We start from the raw sequence: 23,225 nt of genomic DNA, 5'->3' as shown, positions 1-23,225 counted from the left end.
GAAAACATCGATACACTTGAGTATCATGATATTATGTTTGTTTTGTGATACTGTATTGATTCTCAAAAACACTTATTTTTTTAAATTTATAGTTTCCGTGCAAAGATTTGTGGCAGACAGTGGTTTGTTTTGTGTTGTTTTGATGTTGGGTGCAGTTTTGTCAAAAATATTGAAGTATTGATACATATCAATACTGAATAGTTGAAATGGTTTCAATACTTATTTTCCACAGTATCGATACACGAGTACCAGCTGCACTTTCTGCTCTCTCTTCTCTACGACAGCAATCTTTTGATAAAAATCTAATATTTCATGCCCTCAATGTTGTGTCAAATTGTCCCTGTGGTATCAAATATCAATACTTTTCAAGGTATTGTATCAAAGGTGGTGTGTTCTCCGTACTATGACAGTTTTCCTAAAATTGGATTTAATATATTGCCTTGCTTACAGTATTACGATATATCGCAATATATTGAATCGTAACCCCTGTATCATTATACGTATCGTCAGATTCCAATACACAGCCCTATTCTAAAGTAAAAGCTTAACATACAAAAAATAAACTCTGATTTACTGCGATTTGTGATTTTAATATTTATGTTAATATAACGCTCAACTCTTCTTCTTTTTTTCAGTCCTCTGCGCCAAAAACCTGGTGAAGAAGGACTTCTTCCGTAAGTATCTGCTAATCACAGCTGTTAATAATAAACCTGTATGTGTTTGTGGGTAAAGACTTCTTGAGATTGACAAACGTGGGTCACTAGTTTGGGCTGCTAAAGTTTAGCTGCTGCCAGCCTTCAATGACACACTAAGATCAACTTATTTAGCCAGACGTGGTTGGTTTACTACATGTGTCCTTGGAAGTAGGAGAGTGTTGTCTACATGGTGCCCCATCACTTTAAACATAAACATGCAGACCAAGACTCAAGTGTAATTCCTGATACAATATCTATAATAAAGTTTTGTAAAATGCCACCAAGATACAGTGAATATATTCCCATTTTGGGCAGCATTTCTGCAACCACTTTGCATAAAAACACCCACTTGTTTTCTCCACTAAAGAGTTAATAACCCATATGTGGGTGTTGAGAGTGTTGCGAGTGTTTGGGTGTGTTTGGGTCAGGCTGTCATGGTGAATGAGCATGTAAAGGTCCTCTGCTCACTCAGGTGGTTTCTGTGGTGCCCATTCCTGCCATTCCAATGCTCAGGAGCTGAGCAAACAGTCACTGAGGGAGTTGTTGGAGAGCAGCGCTGAAACCATAGATGTGTGTGTGAACTAAATCCATTATGTGCTTGTCTGTTTTGTCATCATGTTGACATGTTTGTGTCAGTGATTCTGTTTCTCATAATATAAAACAGAGAAAAGTCTTTACACAATACTGCAGCCAACTCATATTGTACGTTACAGACATTTGGTATGTTTCCTGTTAACTTAAATAATCACTCACCAGAACTGATTTTTGTGTGACTAATCAATTAATCTGCTAATAAATTTAGCAATAATCATGTGGTGTATTTTCACACCAGACCAGCTTAACGTATTGAGAGCAACAAATTCAAAGCGCCCTTTTGTCTCCAAAGGATCTCATTTTGGAATCAAAATACAAGAAATAAATGTGGAAGTAAACAATGAGTAATCTGTGACTGGTCCCATAGCACAACAACAGTGTTGTAGACACCACGGCATCTGTGTCAGTTGTATTAATCACCATCTGCCATGTAGCAAGCTAACACCGCAGTGTAATGTTGTCGTTTGTGTCTTGTTAAAGGTACAATATGTTACATTTGTTGGTTGGTGTTTGTAAACACACCGCATTCAAAGTTGGCCCCTCCTCCACGGTTCAATGAGCCGAGCGAGCTATTGAGTGAATGAAGAGAGGGAGCGGCGTTAGTGAGAACAAATCAGTGAATCTGAGAAATAAAACGTTATTTTCTGATTCTGTGGTTATGTTCTAAAACACAAATAAACACACACTAACCTCCGCACAACCCTGTGGGTATGTGGCGCGTTGCCGGATTTTGAATGAATGCAGCTGAAGGACAGGCTTCATCCTGTCCTTTCTGCTCAGTGTGTGTGTGGCTCGGTCAAACAACGGTCAACTGTTCTCGGAGCGAAGGAAAGAGAGACAGGAACAGGGAAAAAACTGAAGCACATAAAAACTCAGCAATGGTGGGAATCACCAGAGGCCTCACGATATGATATCATCACGACACTTAAGTCACAATATGATATTCTCAAGATACTTAAGTCACGATACGATCTTATTGCAATTTTAAACATTTTTCGATTCGCTGAATAATGCGATAAGATATATTGCGATTTATTACCTTTTTTCAACCGCAAGTTATGCAGTTTGTCAACATCTGTTTTACCTAATAAGATACCGTTTTCACTCTATTTATCTCAGAGTTTTTATTCACATATCTTGAAGTCAGAGGTCAAAGGACCCCTTTCGAAATGGCCATGCCAGTTTTTCTTTGCCAAAATTTTGCATAGCGTTGGAACGTTGGCAGTCTTTCCGACAACATAATATGACATGGTTGGTACCAATGGATTCCTCAGGTTTTCTAGTTTCGCTTGATACCAGTATCTTCACTCTAGCTTTAAGACTGAGCCCACTGCGGCCTCTGAAAGACAGAATAGCGGCCGGGCCCCCACGTCATGATATCGTGATACAATGTTGTATCGATTTTTTTCCCCCACCCCTACTCCACACCCTGTGCGCTGCTATTGGCGGGGTGTTACACCCCCACGTGGGGTTTGCTCAAGCCCAGAAGAGTCCCTAACACAGCAAAATAAGAAGAAAAGAGAAAATCCAAGCAGAGGGCTGCAGGGTCTCTGTAGATACAGACACCACCACACACTTCTAATGGGTCATAAGTGATGATTGAGAGGGATTATTTTTGTATAGTTTTTTAGGAAATTCCTGCATATTATACCTTTTTAAATAGTTCATCTGTTATTTATTCTTGTTGAATGTGGCTGAGCGTGGTGTTTTTCCTCTCTCCCTACAGGCCTCCCTGATCCCTTTGCCAAGGTCGTTGTGGACGGTTCAGGGCAATGCCACTCGACAGACACTGTGAGGAACACACTCGACCCCAAGTGGAATCAACACTATGACCTGTGAGTCCCAGACACTTTAAGCACACTCATTTCTCACATCTGTTTCCAAAGACAAAAAAAATGAGATTCCTGTCTCGGTTTATTTGAATACCTCCCACCTTCCTAAAGACTTAATCTGATTACAAACAGCCGTTTGAGGCCCTGCTCGGGCCATTACCATTTTTATGTCTTTCTTTATTTAACCTCAATAAGTGAGCACACTGAGAAGTGGCAGGCTGTGTCATTAACAGGACCTAAACAGTAACAGATGTAAACAGCTCTTGCATCTGGTCTCTCACTTATCTAGATATTATGTAATGACATAACCCTTCAGCAGTCTAAAAACGTCCCTTGGATCGGTGTTTAGGGAAACAGAAAAAGGAGGGCGTCTCCAATAGTATTTTCTTCCATTGACTAAAACACGTGTATGTCTTGTTGTACTCCGATCGCCTTTCCCAAAGATGGTTTGTGCTCTGAAAGTAACCTGGAAAAAAGCAGAGACAGAGCGCGTGAGTGAAAATGTGAGAGTGAAAGTTTCCAGTATTCGCCTCTGTGTTTATCCAAACCGTCATGCACAGCCAACAGCGAGAGGAAGCACATGTCTCCGTTTGTTTGGTTGCTGGGGAGACGGGACCCCTCTCTCTACACGGCTGTTAAATTAGCTGCTCGTGTCACATTTGACAAGAGGGAAAAAGTCACGCGCACGTGTGAGTGTGTGCACGCACCTTTTTAAAGATGGATCGATGGAGAGGAGGACTCGTGGCTCGCTGGAGCTCCTCTGCGCTAATTTGTCCCGTGGGCCTGCGGACGTAGCTGAGTGGAGTTTATGTGCAAATTACTGGTGTTTCTGTGCCAGTTTAACATCAGTGTACCCCCTTCACTGTCTGTAGTGTTTATCCTCACGGCCAGCAGCAGGACTCTCAGGTGGTGTGTTTTAATTGAGCAGGCTAGAAGGCCGTCTGGCTGCCTCACACTTATTAAAAGAGGGCCTGCAACACCTGGTGTTCGGACTACAGCCGAGTGCATGAGAGCTGTTGGCAGTGAATCTTTTTTTTTGTTTGTGTGTGATCATTTGAGGGTGTAGAAATACTGTGTATGAGTGTGTGTGTTCAGGGTTTCATTGGTCACAGCCAACAAACTGGCCCGTGAACTGTGACCCTTCGGCGTTGTTGCAGGATGTGGCCCACATGCCAAGGATAGCAGACAGTCTGTCCTTCTCACCAAGTGTGTAAAACAGACAATCACTACAGGACTACAGGATATGGTTTAAATTAACACATTTGTGCCCGCAACCCAAAATTTGAATGTCCTTTTGTGGAAGTGTTCTCTGGGCTTGCCTTAACACAAATGTGAAGACATTTTCAAAATCGGTCAAACCGTTTGGCTAAAAAGTGTGGTTTCTTATAAGACTATATCTAGTATTTGGGCACATGGGACCACTGTATTATGCAATAGTATTATAAGAAAATGTCTGTATCTCCAAAACTACAAGGAGCACAATCAAGTATTTGGTATCTATGAACTCATAACAAGTTGAATATCAAAGATATGAACACATATGCAGTGTAAAAAAATATTTCATGTGGAAAACATATTATAAAACTAAGGCTGTCAAAGTTAATGCGATAATGCGTTAACGCAAATTTGTTTTAACGCAACTAATTTCTGTAACGCATTAACGCAACTTGCGATTTTTAGGTTGTACCGGGCTCATTTTTAAAGCTAGAGTGAAGATACTGCCATGATATGAAACTATAAAAACCTAAGGAATCCATTGGTACCAACCATGCAACCTACTAGCTTGTCACAAAGGAGGCTAAATAATGATCATAATGATAATAATCTCCCTTTTAAGGTACATTTTTAACAGATTAAAAATGTGTGATTAATCACGATTAACTATGGACAATCATGCGATTAATCGCAATAAAATATTTTAAGCGATTGACAGCCCTAAATAAAACATGATGTTAGCGTTTTCCTCATTTTTCTAAAATCTTGATTTCGACTGATAATAAAAGTGTGATTTTTCATGTGATCTAAAAATTTCAAAATTGTCCTGTTAGATACTTACCCAAAATATGTCCGTACCAAATTTCAAGACTTTCGACCAATCAGAACAAATGTTGTGGCATTTTTCCTTGGGCACAAAGATGGCTCAAGGAAAAATCCGCATAACAACCACTCCTGTTGTATATTTGTATATTTATTCGTAGAGGACAAGGACACAGTGATTATTATTAATGTAATGATGTTTTTAGAGGACCTTCATCTTCATAGTGAGGGTCATGAAGTGTTTTCAAGCATTTCTGGAGTCTCCCTCCAGTGTGCACTCAATTAGATTTGGTTAATTAGAAGTTCGTCAAATACGGTGTTATTAAATTATACATGTGCAATAATAAGTACCCAGTCTAGACTCAAATTATTTACGCCCACTCATCCACCGTCCAAGCTGAATTACTATGGAAGCACCCAGTTAAGCAGCACCACCATTAATGGCTTCATTAAGACCCTTAGTGTTACTATGTAGTAGAATCAGGAGAGCATCTGTCAATCAATTTGAGAACATCAGCAGGTTCCAGTCCCACCGTGAGAATGTTCATAGTGGACCTTCCCTTTTGTTCTGTTTGTGTTGCTGTAATGAAATGTTTTTCTTTCGCTTTGACCATATGTTCTTGGCAGTAACTTGCAGGAAAAAGCTAGTAAAAACAGTGCCAAAGATGCCTCTTGTATGAATACAGACTGCCAAATAAAAGAATGTATTTAGAAAGCACATCTGACTCTTTAAATCTGCTGCTTTTTTTCCTTCTTTATTGCAATTTTCCCATTGTCTCCCATGCCGTATGTGTGTGTGTTATTGCCTATAACTGGTATTAAAAAATCTTAGCCAGACTAATGAATTTTATTACGTGGAGTGTGATCCAGATGACTGGGGTTTGGTTATAATACTTCCCTCCCGTCACGTCTGTCTGATATAGCCGCTCTCTCACATCGCACCCCAGACAGGCATTTGGCATTGACTCAAAATGTCCAGACGTCTTACTCACAGCCCCATTGTTTCATATCCCTTTTGGTAAGCGGCATGATAATTACAGTGGGATGCAGTTCTGCGAAGCGTACAGATGATTAGTTTTTAGACTGAAGGAGGGAGCCCACCCGAGCGAGCAGATGTGCCACAACAGGTTCACATGGTGAGACTTTATCACTCCCTCACTCTGCCTCGCCTGACACACGAGGAGGAGGAGAGCAGAGAGCGTGGAGGAGACAGGCAGTCAGGAAATGATCTGTCTCTAATTCCCTGCACATCTTTGGCTGTCTGTATACAATATAGTTACCTGACCATGTTTTTTACTAGCTATGTTCCTTTAACATTGTGGTTTTTAGCCATGCTAGCTCTATGACTCAAGGGATGACAATGTTGGTCTGTCAGTTGGTCGGTCTACCACTTTGGTCCAGACTGAAATATCTCAACAACTATTGGATGGATTGCTATGTAATTTTATACAGACATTCAAGATCCCAAGAGGATAATAACTTACCGACTTTAGTGATCCCTTGACTTTTCCTCACCATGAGGTTGACATTTGTTGTTTTGAGATACATGTCTCAACAGCTATTGAATGGCTTGTCATTAAATTTCATCCTCACATTTATGTTCCCATTTTTACGCCTCCACGCCGACGACAGCTGTGGCCAGATGCATTATGTTTTCGGGTTGTCTGTCCGTCCATCCCATTCTCGTAAACGTGATATCTCAGGAGTGCCTGGAGGGAATTTCTTCAAATTTGGCACAAACGTCCAACCTGACCGTGTCAAGTGGTTTGTTTCACAGAACCATCTTAAAAGCCATGATTTGAAACTGTTTGGAAAAGGGCAGGCAGTTTCAAAAAATACTTGCCAGGTGATTGGATGAACCATCTGTCAATCAAACTAACGAAAGCGAAACTAACTGAAGGTGAAAACACGGTCTTCTGTGCTGTTCTTTGCTCTTCTTTCAATGAAGAAATACTTTCCAGTTCTGATATAATTGATGCTATTGCAGCATCTACGCTGACCTCTTTTTGGAGCCACTCCGTGCTGCCTTTCAATATGGTTACCACGCCCGAACTACAGTAGCTCTTCACAGGACGCTGATTGGTCCGTGGTCTGGCTTGCCGCATGCAAATGCATTGCTTTAAGCCTGACAAGATTTTCACGTAATATGTTTTCCCGAGATTCTCGTGTGATCTTGTGACATCGCGAGAATCCAGCTGCCGTGCAAGGTTAGCAAACGTCCACTTGGACTCAAAGACAAACTGATTAGATTTTGGAGGTCAAATTTCAAACATTTTTTCAGCCATTACTCAAGATTTCATCTTCTAATTATGACAATTTCACACAAATGTCTAACAGGATTAAACAATGAAGTGATGACATTTTGAACAGACATGGATTTAAACTGCAACTTGACTGGTTTGTGGAGGTATTCAACCGCGGATCGGCTTTTCTAGTTCAATCTAGCACCATCATGAGGTCAACATTTCAATTGTCCAGTACTTGAGTTTTGCAGGTATTTGGTCAGAAACCAATGACATTCCCATCAGCATCAGCTGTACTTTGTGTTTAGCGCAATGTTAGCATGCTAGCATTCTAAACTAAGATTGTCATCATGGACAAATAGCTGCCTTCATTTTTCTTAAACGTTTGCAATCACAAACCAAAAGGGGCTCGAGAGCTGAATACTTGGCGTCAGCCTAATTTAAAAAAAAATAATTTTTTAGAACAAATGTAGACACAGTCTGACAGCATATTTTATAGTTTATAGCATTTTCATAGTTGCAGTACTGTAGCTAAATTGCATGTGATTTCTCGACTGTACGTCTCCTCTCTCACGCCTCCCGATATGTGGGGAAGGGCTGCTGTGAGTAAATGATTCACAGGATCACCATCTGCTTGTGGTGCTCTGTCTCATACGCAGACGCTCAGGGTCACATTTACACGTTCATATGCGCTGGCTGGAAAATCCCTCTCAGCCTACTCCGCCTTCCTCTTCCTCTTCCGCCTCCACATCCCGACTGCATCTTGTAACGTGTCCTTGACGAGGCGACTTGGTGGTAGCCTCTGTGGCGGATGTGGGTCTCCCGTGCATTGCTTGGGACATCCTGAGTGAGACTCTTAGCTGTTACATGTTGACATCGCCAGCACTTCTCTAAACAGCTTTAATTAGATGAGAAATTATGCTTCACGCAGTCACACAGTGATTCTCATGGTGTCTATGAGAGAGCCTATCATTATTGAATATAATTATGTCTCCTTCTCTCTGTCTATGTCTCCCCTCAGATACATCGGGAAATCAGATTCTATCACCATCAGCGTGTGGAATCACAAGAAGATTCACAAGAAGCAAGGGGCTGGGTTCCTGGGCTGTGTCCGCCTTCTGTCCAACGCTATCAATCGCCTTAAAGACACGGGCTGTAAGTGTCAGTATAACTCCATTTCTTATTTTTTTCTTTTGAAATCTCTAAGCTGAGCCATGTCGCATATTAAAAGTACCCTGTGGAGTTTTTGACCACTCGTAGCACTACAGAGCAATGGATTTACAAGTAGGTCCCTGTTTTGTTTGTATGGTGAACAAAGACAGACATGCAACCGCGGACCCACAATCCTGCCATCAGTATCAGGCTATTCCGCTGATCAGCCATTGCTGGCCGTAACACGCAAAGAAAGACAGCAATGCACCAACAAGGGCAGTGAAAAATGTAAACAATGCACGTTTTGAAATATTTCAAAAATTTGCTCTGCAATTATTTTAGGAGGAAGGAATTAATTCAACACATTTGTCACGCCTCAAAGACACACACAACGTGTTTTGGCTTAACTAACTATATATACCTTTTTGTTTGTAGGGCTGTACAGTAACGGTACACAAAAGTCACAGTTCGGTTCAAACCCCGGTTTAGGAGTCACAGTTCGGTACCACATAAAAAAAAATGCATAAGGATACTTTTCATTTATTTTGAACAGACAGTAGTGCAAGTGTCAAAGACCGACATAATCCTCCTGCTGGGGACTGAGGTAGCATTTTGCCCACTGGTAGCTTTGATAAATTATTAAGGAACATTTCACACTTCTGTATTACACTGTATGAACACTGTACAAACACTTTCCCAAAAGGCAACAGGTCACTTACAACAGGCTATGAAACTGAAAAGCATCTCTTATGCTATGAAATTGAAAATACCAAAATACATACAACATACAAACAAAAAAAACTTGTGCATTGGGAGGAGTGTTTCAATTAGTTCCGACACGCCGTCCTCGCCTTAATACACAACTCTCTCTCTCTCTCTCTCTGTTGCTGTTGTAGCTGACCGGGGACCTGCAAGCAGGTCTTCCAGCTCTGGCATTTCATTTGCACTTGCCATAGTGTGACTGACCCGTATGCCAATCCACTTGTTGTGCTAACCTCTGTACACGTTGCTAACAGCTTGTGCTGGTGAACTTTGGTTCCACATTACATGCACCAATCTACATGCCGTGTATTCTCCGTGCGCAGGACTGTGACCCCCGGACTGTGGCTGTTCTGTACGAATACACAAACTGTTACAGCGTTACTTGTTTGTGTACGAGAAAACTCCATGGGGTAGCTTTAACTTTTAAATAGCATGCATTGTTCAAAATTTGTGTCCTACCATATTACCCTCCTTTTGGATTTTTAAAGGAACAGTGTACAACATTTCAGGGGATCTGTTGGCAGAAATGGGGGGGTATGCTGCGACTTTCGAAAAATCATCCACTAGTTCCCAGTGATTATCGAATAGTATTTTTGCTTGGAATGCACATCCCTAATGTTTTCTTAAGTATATAATCACCTGGACATAAGAATTGTTGAGAAGGGAGAAGTTTCAGTTGGTTGCAATCTGCAACCTCACCACTAGATGCCTCCAGATCCTTCACACTGCACCTTTTAAAGCCTAAACATCTGTGCATGGAAAGGTCCGGCAGGGTAAAATGCTGTAATTGTAAATTTTTTAGACAACAGACTCAAATTTGTTTGTGCTGTTTTAACACAGCACTTTGTATTATTGTACTGATGATTAAATCACTGTGGATGCAGACAGCTGTAATGCAGAGCTGACGTCCAGTGATGTCTTTCCCCAGATGCTCTTTTGTCTTGTTCTGAAAACACATTTCTTGTAGTACAGTTGCAGCACAGATTGTGTTGCCAAACTACACATGACTTGTTTGTTTTACTTTAGTGAGCTATTTATTTGTCGTTTAGTTTACTCCGTTCATTATTCTCTCTACTGGGGTGGAGAATAACTCTTGAATTATTAATTAGAGTCATTCATACCCTAATGGTAAAATGAGGCCGTATCCATTAAAGCCAGCCTCTTACCTGCAGTGTGATAAGAAGCAGGAGTTAATACCACAGTGCTGCTGTCAGGCCTAAGTGACAGAACATAGAGTAGCTCCTTTTTAGTGTCCCGTCCCCCTCACTAGGCCTGACAGAGGCCAGACCCGTGTGTGAGAGGGGTCGCCACTCTGCCCCCATGCCAGAACAGGAAGAGCCAATCAGCATCACCCCGCAATTACAGTAAAAACGTCTCATGTCAGAAGCTAACTGGATAAATGAGACGGAGGCTTTAGTAAATGGCTCCTAGTAAAAGCAGTGGCAGACAGATGTAGCTTCAACAAAGCGGTCTGGGTGAGCTGGTACCTGCTTGCTGTAGGCCGAAAGCGGGAAAAAGAATCCCACCGCTTTTTCCTAGAAGCCCCCGACACTGTTGTTTTCCTGGAGCGACGCAGGAAACCTGAAACTTGTGCCACAGCTGTGAGTGGTTTGCCTCTGCATTTCCTTTCTCTCCTGGCCTCCTCCTCACCCCTTAGTTTCCCCTTCGGTCTCCTCCACACACACACACACACACACACACAAAATGCCATTGTGACTAACCTCCCTCTATCTCCGTCTGCCGATCTAGACAACCGGTCATTTCAAGCAGACATGCATAATTGTGGAGCTATTAAATTGTAAGCGTAGATGTGTTGTGTTCTCTCTGTTGTGGTCACTCTCCCCCTGTGAGTATTTGTCATTCTTTTGTTTGCTGTGTGCATTTAACAGCGGTCGCAGTTTTGTCCCCTCCACAGGCCGTAGAGAGGGCACTGGGTTGACTAAAACATTTGTGTATAATTGCACAGTGTCTTGGGTCGACTGTAACATTTATGTATAATTGCAGAGCGTCTGCGTCTTTGTGTATATGACTGCATTAAAATGCATGTAATGCAGCTCAAAGTGAGTGCACTTTTCTGCATACATTTACTGTCTGTGTGTGTTTTCTGTTTTCTCTGCGGCTGCTGACCTCAGGCCAGCCTTGTAACGGTTTGACCGTTGCCTGTTTTGGTCCCTGTTTAGTCTAGACAGACATCCTGAGCTGATCTGCATGACACCCAGACAACAGAGAGCAGATAGTGGCATTTCTCATGTCTGAAGGCAACTTGGACATTTTTTTTTGGTCTGTTCTTTTTTTTTTTTTTTTTTTTCCGCCTGATCTCTCTCTTTCTCCCTCGCTCTCAAATTCCGCAGACTTTAAGAAGTTCAGACAAAGAGTTTCCAGACTTTGGCAGAAGTTCATGTCCATGCTAAGACTAAGCGGAATAGTGCAGGCTTTGTACTGAAATTTGTCAAATGTTTGACCCCTGCATTTGAACTGAAGCCCGCTCTGTACCGATGCTCAGCGAGACTTTTTTTTACAGCCCGTGGCTGCTCCACAGACCAGACCATCTGTTCCAGGGCACAGCCAAGCTGTGGTCTGCAGACAGAAGAATGAGAGACAGATAATGAGGGAGAGAGGAATTGACTCTGAGTGATGTAAATGATACAGAGCAATGGGACTATTCCAAAGGAGGGGAAAGAAATGCATCCCAACACATGCTATTTTCCTTGTAAATCTCTGACACTGACGAATCCACTCTTTTCTGCTCTTCCTTTCATCTTTTCTTCTCATTTCCTGTTTGTCTCATGGTGTTGTCTCTCTCTCTTTCTCCCTTTACTTCTGCGCTCCACTTCTTCTTTTTGTCCTCTCTCCACAGACCAGAGACTAGACTTGAACAAGCTGAGTCCCAATGACAGTGACACAGTCAGAGGCCAGATAGTGGGTGAGTACAGATGGACACGCAAAACAAGGATGCATTTGGGAGAACAGCATAATTTGGAAAAACAGGTCACTTTAATTAGAAAGTAAAAAGAGGCTACACAAAAACCTAAAATAGTCTTTCTGTGGTGTTTTCCACTCTTCACCATGAGGTCAGATGTACAGCATGTCGTCCTTCATTCACTGTGTTTTACATATTCAAGGAGGGTGGTATACTAACCACTAATGGGCAGCATTTACAGCAAAAGAAATTAGTTTAAAGCCAGGGTCAACTATTTAAAAGTCACTTTAATATTTTCCTTAAAATTATCTCATCATCTAGTCAGTTCTTGTAGTAATCATGGATCTTGTATTGAGCATCCATGTTCTGTTTGTTCTGTTTGCATGTTGATGCATCATATATAATGTATTAAAGAAGCAACAATTAATCAATTAGTTGTCAACTATTACTTTTTTTTCTTTTTTCTTTCTCTTCCCGTAATAATTTATTGTGTGTAACATCAGGTGTACAGAAACATACAAATAGAGCACAAATGTAAATGATTGTCCCTCCATATATTGGTATTTTTCCCACCCAACCCTCACCCATTGTCGATGCAAAAAGGATATAGAGCAAAAAACAAAGTTAAATTGAATTAAAAAAAACAAATAAAGCAAAGAAAATAAGATTTAAAAAAAATTTAAATAGAATAAATAATAATAAATTAAGTACGGATAAGATAGGCTGATAAACTTTATCATGGACAAATTAACTGTTCGTGGCCATTTCTGTTTACATGAGTTAAACTTTATGATGTCTTACAATTCAGACCGTCCCTGCAGAAGGAATAGATGAAAAAGGCAACTTCCTTTAACCAGACCCTCCAGGATACCACTGATTAAACTTGAACCCCATTCCTGTTACTCATAAAGATATAAAGCCCCATTTTGTGCTTCGATAAAATATCTGCATCTGCACTGTAATCTGCTGTCTAGTAACGGTGTATGCATCTGTCTGCCATGTGTTGCTGCAGTGAGCCTGCAGTCGAGGGACCGGATAGGCACGGGGGGCCCCGTGGTGGACTGCAGTCGGCTGTTTGACAACGATCTCCCAGATGGGTGAGTGGAAATCTGTTATCATCTCAGTGAGAGGCTGTTGCAAATCCTAAACAATAAATGCTGCCTTCAAGTGCAGGAGTAAAGATGTTCGTAATATGATATTTGCATGTGGTGAGACGGAGCAGCGAGACAGAACACTGCTAGATGTTTCTGCGGCTGCTTAACCATGTCCGCTCACTGCTGCGTCTGTGTATGTTTTCTGCCGCCAGCTGGGAGGAGAGGAGGACGGCGTCTGGACGGATCCAGTATTTGAACCACATCACACGCACCACACAGTGGGAGAGGCCTACCAGGTGAGTACACTCTGCAGCACCGCAGAAACTCCAACCCAGACCTTTAAATCAAACAGCAGCAGGCCGATGGAAGGCCTCATCTTTGACCTCAGAGCTCCCAAACTGGGGGAGTCTGTCCAAAACTAGAGTGGGCTCCTCAACAAAAAAAAAGAAGAAAAAAAAAGGTGTCAGACAGACCGCTCCAGACAGTGGTGTTTAATGATGTGGAAGAGCCAGGGAAGTCACAGAGCTGACGAGAGCGGGAATAAGAGGCAGCTCCTCCCCCGCTCTGTCTCTGTCTGGTGTATTTATGCTTGTTTTTATCAGCTCTTACCACGCTTGACCTCAGGCAGTCTCTGTACGTTTGTGTTTGATGGTGCTGCCTTGTATGGATTTCCCAGTTAGCACCTAAACACTTCCTAAATGCAGCCTATTGATTTGCTGCTGTTTGTGTTTGTAAAGTTGATTTTCTCCTTTTCAATCCTTCTTATATTCTTCTCTTTCTATCTTACACTGATGCACCATTACGTCACCCTGTGGTTTTCTCCTCCCCTCTCAGGCCCGCATCAGAGTACTCCAGCCCCGGCCGGCCTCTCAGCTGCATCGTGGACGAGAACACGCCCGTCAGCACAAACGGGGCTACGCCCACCACGGCATTGCCGCCCATCGACGGCGACCAGCGGGCCCAGGAGAGACGGGTCCGCTCCCAGAGGCACCGCAACTACATGAGCAGAACCCACCTGCACACACCCCCGGATCTCCCTGAGGGATATGGTTAGTGGAAAGCCAGCATCACAGAGTGGACTTGCATATAGTGTACTGTATATAGTAGGGATGTCACGAAACCAGAATTTTACCAATACTAGTGAAATTTCACGATTCTCGAAACCAATTCCATACCACACTAAAAAACAACAGTAAATCCCATGTACTTCAACATCCACTCCTTTATTACCATTTGGATACTGTTTTTTATTAGGAAGTTAAACAGGTGATAAGGTCTGTGGTTAACAAGCTGAAGAGATTTTAAAATTTTGTTCTATGATATAAAATACGTCAGTAAATACCCCACTCGTGAATTTTGAAGCTTTTACGTGTCTTAAAAAGGCGGTTGCTAACAATGTGTCCATGGTGTAGTTCATTTATAGCCTAACGTTTACTCATGGCGATTGTATTCACGCTTTAAAAATCATAAAAGTGGTGTTCTTTTGTGAAGATTATCTTGCTGAACAAAACCTGTAAGTATCATAAACGTGTGTTTGCCACGGAGCTTATTTTCTGCAATAATCCAAAATCCAGTGGAAAAATGCTAACTTCCCACACAGCAGTATATAGAGTATTTACCAGATTCAACATTTAAGTGATGAACACACGAATGCATCAATAATTATAATTCAATAATATAATATATATTATTCTGAAATGGGCCATTCTGCACGATGAGTACTTTTACTTTTGGTACTTTTAAAATAGATTTTGATGCTAATACTTTTGTACTTTTACTTAAGAAAGATTCTGAATGCAGGACTTTTACTTGTAACGGAGTATTTTTAAACTGTAATATTGATACTTTTATTCAAGTAAAAGCTCTGAATACTTCTTCTATTTAATATTCTGATTGCACGAGAGTATGCTGGGGGGTTGCATCCTCCATGAAAGCCATCTTTAATGCCACTATGAATCGTGTCATCATTGTAATGCTGTTGTGTTAATTGCTTTGCTCCTGCCCTGCTCAACACTGAGCCCAGTAACCCAGCTAATCTGTGTCCTCATTCAGTCGATGACGCTGCAGCTCCACACAAGGAGCCTGAAACACTGGCTCCATTTTAGACAATCTAATTGAATTGATCTGGCTGTTAAAGGCTGGCGGCAGCCATTCACTCCCCTCCCTCTGTTCTCCTCTCTGCACACAGTCAAACAATCAGAAGCATTCATGTAAAAGCAAACACACACACAAACACAAGCTGCGATCCCACACACAGCTCAAGGGAGTTTTGTTTATCCTCACAGTAAAATCTTCTGTAGCAGCCAGAGCCGTGGAAGCATATCACATCTTTGCTCTCAGTACTTCTGATTAGGAGGCTCTTAGCCTCACTGCACTTGTCTCCCTATCTCTGCTCCTACTTTCTTAATTCTTGGGCAGTTCCTATGAAACCTGTCAGCACCTCTGATTCTCCTCATGTTAGCGAACACCAGCCAGGAGGTGTCACCCTGTGTGTCGGAACGTATATCGTGCGCTCATCAGGGTTTTGGAAGGTTATGTGTACATGCATGTTAAAGCAGGGCGGTAGGTCCAAAGGGATGCCAGAGAAGAGCTCTCTGGCAGGCCGCTTCATGGAAATATCTCTGTCAGGCGGTGATGAATGAGCTCACCAACTCAAAAGTCAGACAACCTCGTCTCTCCTCTCCTTTTCCTCTCCAATACTCTTCACCCCGTCTCTCGCCTCCCCTCCTCCTCTCCCTCCTCTTGGGATCTCTACTCACTCAGACAGTCCTTTTATCTCCATCTGTGTGATCTCTCCTTATAAACATCTGTCTGCATGTGGCACATGAATTAAACTCAATTTCATTTTCCATATATTTGAAAAGTTTGACACTTGATGCCAAGGTTTAGGCAAAAATGCTGTAGTTCATTTGTTTTTAGTTGGATTCACATCATTGTATAACCAAGGATCCCCAGATCTTGTATCGATTAAAGGGGACCTATTATGCTTTCATGCTTTTCCCTTTTCGTTTAGTGTGGTATATAGTTTTTTATGCATGTAAAAGGTCTGCAAAGTTACAAAGCCCACGCCAAAGGGAGTTACTCTCCCCACAGAAACACTGCTCCTGAACTGCCTGAAACGCCTTGATTGTAGTCCCGCATTTTCTTCCGTAATGTGGTGATGTCACCAAGTAACACATTTGCATAATATCTGCCTAGTGGCTAGTTTGGCACGCCCTCAAACAAAGCTAGTTAGAGCGGAGCTGGAGCGGATTCTGAAGAGTTTGCTTCGGTTGACCAATCACAACAGAGTGGGCCAGCTGACCAATCAGAACTCAAACAGAGCGTTTCAGACTGAGGGTGAAAATAGGGCCTGCAGCACAGCTGTTAAAAATAGTGTTTTTTTAAACATTAAAGCATGTAAACATGTTCTAGTAGAAACCCCAAAATACAAGTATGCACCTGAAAATAAGCATAATAAGTCCTCTTTAATCCCATTTTTATATCTTCCTACAGAGCAGAGGACCACGCAGCAAGGCCAAGTGTACTTTCTCCACACTCAGACAGGTGTCAGCACGTGGCATGACCCCAGGGTACCAAGGTACGTCCACCACAGGATCTGTGACATCAGGGAGACAACTCACCCACGCAATGTTCTCCATTTGTATCGTTTTGCTCCTTTTTACCATCCACCATATAAACTGTAAAATATGTAAAACACAAGAATGATAAAATGCATACATGAGAAATTGGGCTGTCCACAGATGTTTAGGTCAGTTACCATTCCTCACGGTCCTCCTGAATTTACCGACCGTCCCTGACACAACTGACATTACACATAACTCGTGTCACGGTCTCTTAGTCCCGGTCCCCTTGTAGTTTTGCCGTAAACCTGCAGCTGATTACGAGCCTGACATGCTGTGAGAAGACCCATGTCACGGGGCTCTGAGAGATTCGGCCCTCTGGCACGAGCGCTGAAAGGCCTCGCGCTCTGGGACACATGGCCAACAGCACATGGGTCTCAATCAGCCGCACCAGAGGCTCTTGGGTAATACTCAGTCAGGCATGCATGTCCTATTGATTACCGTATTCCAAAAAGAAACGCACACGCTCGCAGATCCACAAGCTTCACTGCCCTCCAGACGCTATCAATAAAACATGAGTGATATTATGATACCTGGCCACTGCTTGCATTCTATCAGTATACGAGTGATAGATGATAGTTTTATTGCTCTTGATACGAGGCTATTGGTCACGCCACACCTCACCGGGTGCTCCTCAGGCAGCTCCAACATTAGCAGATGGCTTAGCTGCCAAGCTCGTAAGGCTCCGGTCCCTTTTGGCTTCCACCCCGCAAAACAGGAAAGTCAGCGCCAGCATCGCGAGCCTGCTGTAATTTCTGAGCCTTTTTGTCTCCACGGAGTCCAGCTGAAAGGGGTTGCAGGGCAGCAGTAAATAATTTAGATGGGAGGAAGAAGAAAAACAGAATAAAAGTGATTTCTCAGACATCTCGGAATCTCGCCGTCCGCCTGAGTCCAGTTAGTCAGTGCTTTGGTATGTTTTATACCTAGAATTTGATGTGTGTGTGTGCTTTGTCTCTTTTCCCCCTGTCCCACCCTACGCTGCCTCTTATTTTTCTACGTACTAATGTTTTATTGTGTGCTCTTCTGCTGCATTTCAGAGATCTGAGTAATGTGAACTGTGAGGAACTGGGTCCTCTGCCTCCTGGATGGGAGATACGGAACACCGCCACTGGGAGGGTTTACTTTGTCGACCACAACAACCGAACCACGCAGTTCACAGACCCACGCCTCTCTGCCAACCTGCATCTAGTCCTAAAGTGAGTGGTACAGTACCCTTTAGGGGTGGGGGGATAAAGTCAATACAGCATAGTGTCGCGATATTTTGCGTGGTAATATTGTATAAATACACGGACGTCAAGTATCGACCTTTTATTATTATATACACTATTAACCTCTTAACAATCCGGATGCTATTCTCTCTTTCAGAAGTTGTAGAGGGCTCAGTCTTAAAGCTAGAGTGAAGATACTGGTATCATATGTAACTAGAAAAACCTGAGGAATCAATTGGTCATGTCAAGTTAGCTTGTTGGGAAGAAAACTAGATAACTTAAGTATTGTGAAATCATATCGTGACTTAAGTATCGTGATAATGTCATATGTGACTTAAGTATTGTGACTTAAGTATCGTGATATCGTATCGTGACTTAAGTATCGTGATAATATCGTATCGTGACTAAAGTATAATATCGCCTCTGGTGATTCCCACCCCTAGCACCCTTGAGCCAGAAAAATCTAACAAAGAAATAAAATAACAGTACTTGTACGGTAATTGATGGTACATGAAAAAATTCTGTGTATAAAAGCAGAGAGATTTATTTTCTGTCTTCATTTTGTCTTTGTCTTGCGTCTGTAGTCCAAGCCCAAGCCCCAATGGTTCTCGAGGAGGCATCGAAAGTCAGAATGTCAGGTAAGGTTTGGGCTTCACGCCAGTAGACTGGAACACACACACACTCGCTCAGACATTCACAGACTTACTCACTTAGCCTCCCCCTCAGTCGATGTTTTACATCGGGATCCTGTGCCAAGGTGTGTTCACCACCTGTAGAGGTTCGGAGTAGCCCTTCTGCTTAGCGGACACACAGAAACACATATGCAGTGCACTCCCCCACAGTCTTTCTTTCCACACACAAAAATTCCTCAGCCCCGCAGAGGTTTTGATCATAAAGGCGTTTTAGCACACAATCCGTCACAAAGCTGGCTTTGGCCAGACATCAGATAGCTGAGTGGAAACCGAGGCTGCTGTGTCTGTGGCTGAGGAGCGTCTTACATCCAGGAAACGCCGCATAAATTCGATGCCCGAGTCAATGAATGAACTATGTGTGTGTGTCCATCTGTGTAGGTTCATGTGTGTTAGTTCATGCTTCTGTGCTTGGTACATGCCTACGTTCACGGATGGATGCAGGTGTTCAGAATTTCTTCCCCTGTGCAGCTGTTCAAACACATACTGTGTGGTGATAGCCATAGAATTACCCACAGGTCCTTGCTCCACAAAGGTGGAGCAGTGTATGGTGGCGGACCTCGCTCTTCCTCCGTGCAGAGCGACGGAACGCATCGATGGAGAGATCAGGTTTCTTTTTTTTCCTGTTCTGATGGATCAAAGAAGGTGTTTGGGATCTTGTATTCGTTTTGCTTTTTTTCATTTATTTTAAGTCTTATAAAAATGTAACCTGGCACGCCACATTTGTTTTGTCATGAGCGTGCCCAGATGTGTGAAAATCTCACGCATAGATTTCTATTGTATATGTATTCTGGTGGGATAATTAGTTCACATCAAAGCCAGGCAGTGGGAATATTTATTTAAATGTAATATCACAGGTGATTGATTTTATACACAGACAAAAAGATTGGTGTCTTTATAGCTATTAGCGTCTGTAGAGAGCCGTACATCTCCTGGTTGTTCAAGGACACATGAACCCTTGGCCTGAGATATGTGAAATAACTTGATTATTAATTGTGCATGAGTAAGGTTTAACCTGAACTTACCTCAATCCATTCTAATTAAATTAACCCTGTAATAGATGATCTATTTGGTAGAGTTTCTGTCCTAACTGAAGCTGCTCTATTACCGCTAATAGAATCGATTGTGGAGTGACTTTCTCGCTCGTGACAAAACTCTGGAAAAGATATCAGCCGTCATGGATTTCCATCAAGACATCTGCGTTTTATCAAGTCAGGGATTTTAGAAATGTTCACCCCTCCTGTGCCGTCATCCCACAAAAATGTTAGATATATATATGTCCATCAAAAGTTATAGTTTATTGCCTTTTTTTATTTGCTAAAGGCACTGCCTGAGCATCCATATTTCCCCTATGATGTTGCAATCTTCTCCCGAATTCAAAAGCCCCCTGACTGGTCAAGGTCACCATTCGGTAGGTAACTGAATCCTTGTCTGGTTTTAAGACCTGGCTACAGAACTGCCTCTCTGCACAGTTGCATGAGAAACAACTGTGTCATTTCCCAGACGTTCGTGATTTGCTGTGTAGCAAAAACATTGCTTTTACTACGGCGACTTGTCCCTGCGGTGAGCATCTTCAGGTAACATGCACCGGGAGTCGTGCTCATCAGTGAGGAGTTGGAAAGAGAAGAGAGAACTCTGGGGCCCTGCAACCCGGAGAGAGAGAGCAAGGATGTTTGATTTATGGGTGAAAGTGAAGGAAGAGATGCTCCATGCCTCCTCCTCTCCCTCTCTCCCACCCTGTGAGTTGTCGACAGTGTTTGGGTGCTGTCGGGAGAGTTCCTGCCTCCCCTCTCCCTCCCTTACCTTCCCTCCCGCCGAGTCTAGTCTGTAGGAAATAAAGGGATTGAAGAGGAGGTCTCGAGTGTCCTATGGGGCCCTGTGGCTTTCTGGGATAGCAGGAAGTGATTGAAAAAGCCAGAGTGGATTCTACTGGGCAGACACCAGAAACCAAACGCAGTCACTTTGTTGAGGAGAAGTTGTCATTGTGGTAAAGGAGAATGCAAGCCATAGGGCGGATACTTGAGAGTAGCAGTTTCCAGTCAAGTCATTTCAGACTGTGAACTGACATGACATTTAAAGGTTCCCTCCTGCATGCGTTTGCTCCATTGAATGTACTAGTGCAGTTCCCATTCGGAGCGCGTGCCCGTCTGGAACGGGACGCTTGCAGTCATAAAAACATACATATACAGACAGACAGAGAGTCCTTCCTTCATAGTTAGATGATGCTGCTACAGCGCCACCTATTGGCCAAATGGCACCAAATTTGTCATGGTCACTCATACATCATACAGTATATACACTTGTCCATCAAATGTGGTCGCAAAAGCACAAAGCATTCAGGAGATATGACATTTTTTGTAATAAAGGCCCTTCCCACAGCATTTGAGCTAACTTTTATGGTCAGCTACGGCAAAACTGTATGGAACATCATCAATCCAAAAGAGTATCTTTTCCCAGCTTGGTCCAGAGATGTTCTGTACCAAATTAGGTGACTATTGCTCAAAATGCATAGGAGGAGTAGCAAAAAATCCGATTTAGACACAATGTAAAGTGATGGGAAATCAATCTAGATGCAAAAACGTAAAGTTCATTGTTATAGCGCCGCCATCTGGCCAAATTGCACCACATCCGACACTGCACTCCCTTGGGTTCCCAGTAATACACCCACCAAGTGTAAACTCGGTTGATTGGGCGGTTCTCGGGATATGCGGTGTACATATAGACAGACGGATGGACAGAGATTCCTTGCTGTATAGTTGGATTTCTTTTAACCTTGGCATCTCTTTGAGTGGTACAGCCTACACATACATTCCGCCTGCACACACGCTGACATGTGCACGGTTTGCACCACCCTCTGTGCTCGGCTCAAGAGTCTGGTGTTTATGACCCTGCTCAGGGCCGAGCATGCCTGCTACCCCCCACCGGGGTGCAAAAGGCCACTGTGCAAATAATCCTTTAGTGCCGGCCCCATAAAGGCTCTTTTGATTCTGTGTGTCTGTGTTGTGTGCCACCCTCCGAGGGCCGTCTTCCCGAACACAGCGCCTAGTTCAAAACGTGTACTCTGAGTGGAGACCTCTGTCATCATTAACCGCAGATGATGTTCACAGCCACACTGTTGATACTGTGGTTAACCGCCTTTTTTTTTCTCACAGTGTTTGAAATGTTTCATCAAATGCGTCTTTCTTTCTTTTGTTTTTAGGCTTAATTTTTGGAGTATCCAATAAAGTGAGAAGACAGTTATGAGAAATGATTTGAAAGGCAGCGAAGCTTGAATTAAAACAGTTTCAATAGTAGTTTCAGTAGACTGCTCTACAAAAGCAGAGCAGTAACTACAGAAGCAGTGAAAAAATAAATGGTTTCAAGTTTTCAGGCTAGCCATAATACAAAAGACATAAAAAAATGCAGATACTGCTCTCTGCCTTTGGACAAACAAAATGTGTTTTTTTTCACCTTTCTTGTGCATTTAAACTTAGTTTATTTTCTTTAAAAGAAAAATCATTTACAGTTTCATAGGGAGTAAATGTAGCCCTGTTTTGCTAGAGTCAACTATTAATATTTACGATACATCAAAAACAATAAACTACTCTACAATTTATTACATTTAAGTGGCTATAATCTATTTTTATAATAACAATGTATCAACTGAGAATCAGACTCAGCTTTATTGGCCAGGTTTGAGTAGACATACCAGGAATTTGACTCAGATTTTTGTTGCTCTCATTGTACAAACACAGAAATAGAAATGCAGACGAAAAACAAGGACAAGTTACTTGATGTTCAAAAGTTCCTCCCTGGTGAATGTAACCAGAGTTGGAGAGCTGAATAAACAAACGAAAACAGAAAAAGTACTAGAGAGCGCATCACCGATGCTGCCATCCGCAACAATGTGAAAGGGGTTGCTTCTATTGATGAACCTGCAGAGAATTATCCCCTGGATCTGCAGCTCCCCTCAACTTTACAGCAGGCAGCTGTGTTCCGCGAAAAGGCACTAAAACACTCTGAACACCACCTGCTCCGCACCAAACAGCAGACAGACACAGTTGGAGACTAGCTGGGGAACAGAGCGGAGCATTTAGCAGCTAAAGAGCCAAATATTTCCCCCAGGAGTTGGTGCAGACCAAAAACGGAGCTAAAAGAGAGAGTGAATGATGGACTTACATTCTTCAGGTGGCCGAAAACACGACTCCAAATAAATCCTAATGTTGCTCAGTAACTGCTGGATGTGTAAAGTGTTGTGGTCTGTTCACAACTTTCTGCTGCCGCCAAGTGGCCAAAAAAGTTAGTAATTCCAGGTTTAAATATTTGCTTTGATTGTAGGTCAACCATCGCAATTGCATGAATTCAACTACGACCAAAAGCTAAGCTGACGACTGCTG

General features: G+C 42.6%; 1 protein-coding gene across 2 annotated transcripts in view; it reads left to right on the top strand.

Moving 5' to 3' along the window:
• Positions 1–23,225, top strand: part of smurf2 (SMAD specific E3 ubiquitin protein ligase 2) — a 63,597-nt gene that overhangs the window by 27,150 nt on the left and 13,222 nt on the right. The window contains exons 2-11 of one of the 2 annotated variants that reach the window (XM_037792456.1): positions 636–674; positions 3,016–3,124; positions 8,423–8,556; positions 12,173–12,238; positions 13,248–13,332; positions 13,542–13,625; positions 14,164–14,378; positions 16,825–16,909; positions 17,990–18,148; positions 18,745–18,798. In XM_037792456.1, the coding sequence (XP_037648384.1) occupies positions 636–674; positions 3,016–3,124; positions 8,423–8,556; positions 12,173–12,238; positions 13,248–13,332; positions 13,542–13,625; positions 14,164–14,378; positions 16,825–16,909; positions 17,990–18,148; positions 18,745–18,798 (1,030 nt within the window). Of the gene's footprint in view, positions 1–635; positions 675–3,015; positions 3,125–8,422; positions 8,563–12,172; positions 12,239–13,247; positions 13,333–13,541; positions 13,626–14,163; positions 14,379–16,824; positions 16,910–17,989; positions 18,149–18,744; positions 18,799–23,225 lie in introns of both variants that reach the window. The other variant, XM_037792455.1, reaches the window with a different exon arrangement.

Source organism: Sebastes umbrosus, chromosome 14 (assembly GCF_015220745.1).
Source record: "Sebastes umbrosus isolate fSebUmb1 chromosome 14, fSebUmb1.pri, whole genome shotgun sequence".
NCBI lineage: Eukaryota > Metazoa > Chordata > Actinopteri > Perciformes > Sebastidae > Sebastes > Sebastes umbrosus.
Note: the sequence above shows the minus strand (reverse complement) of the source record. Positions and strands in the feature narration are given on the sequence as shown.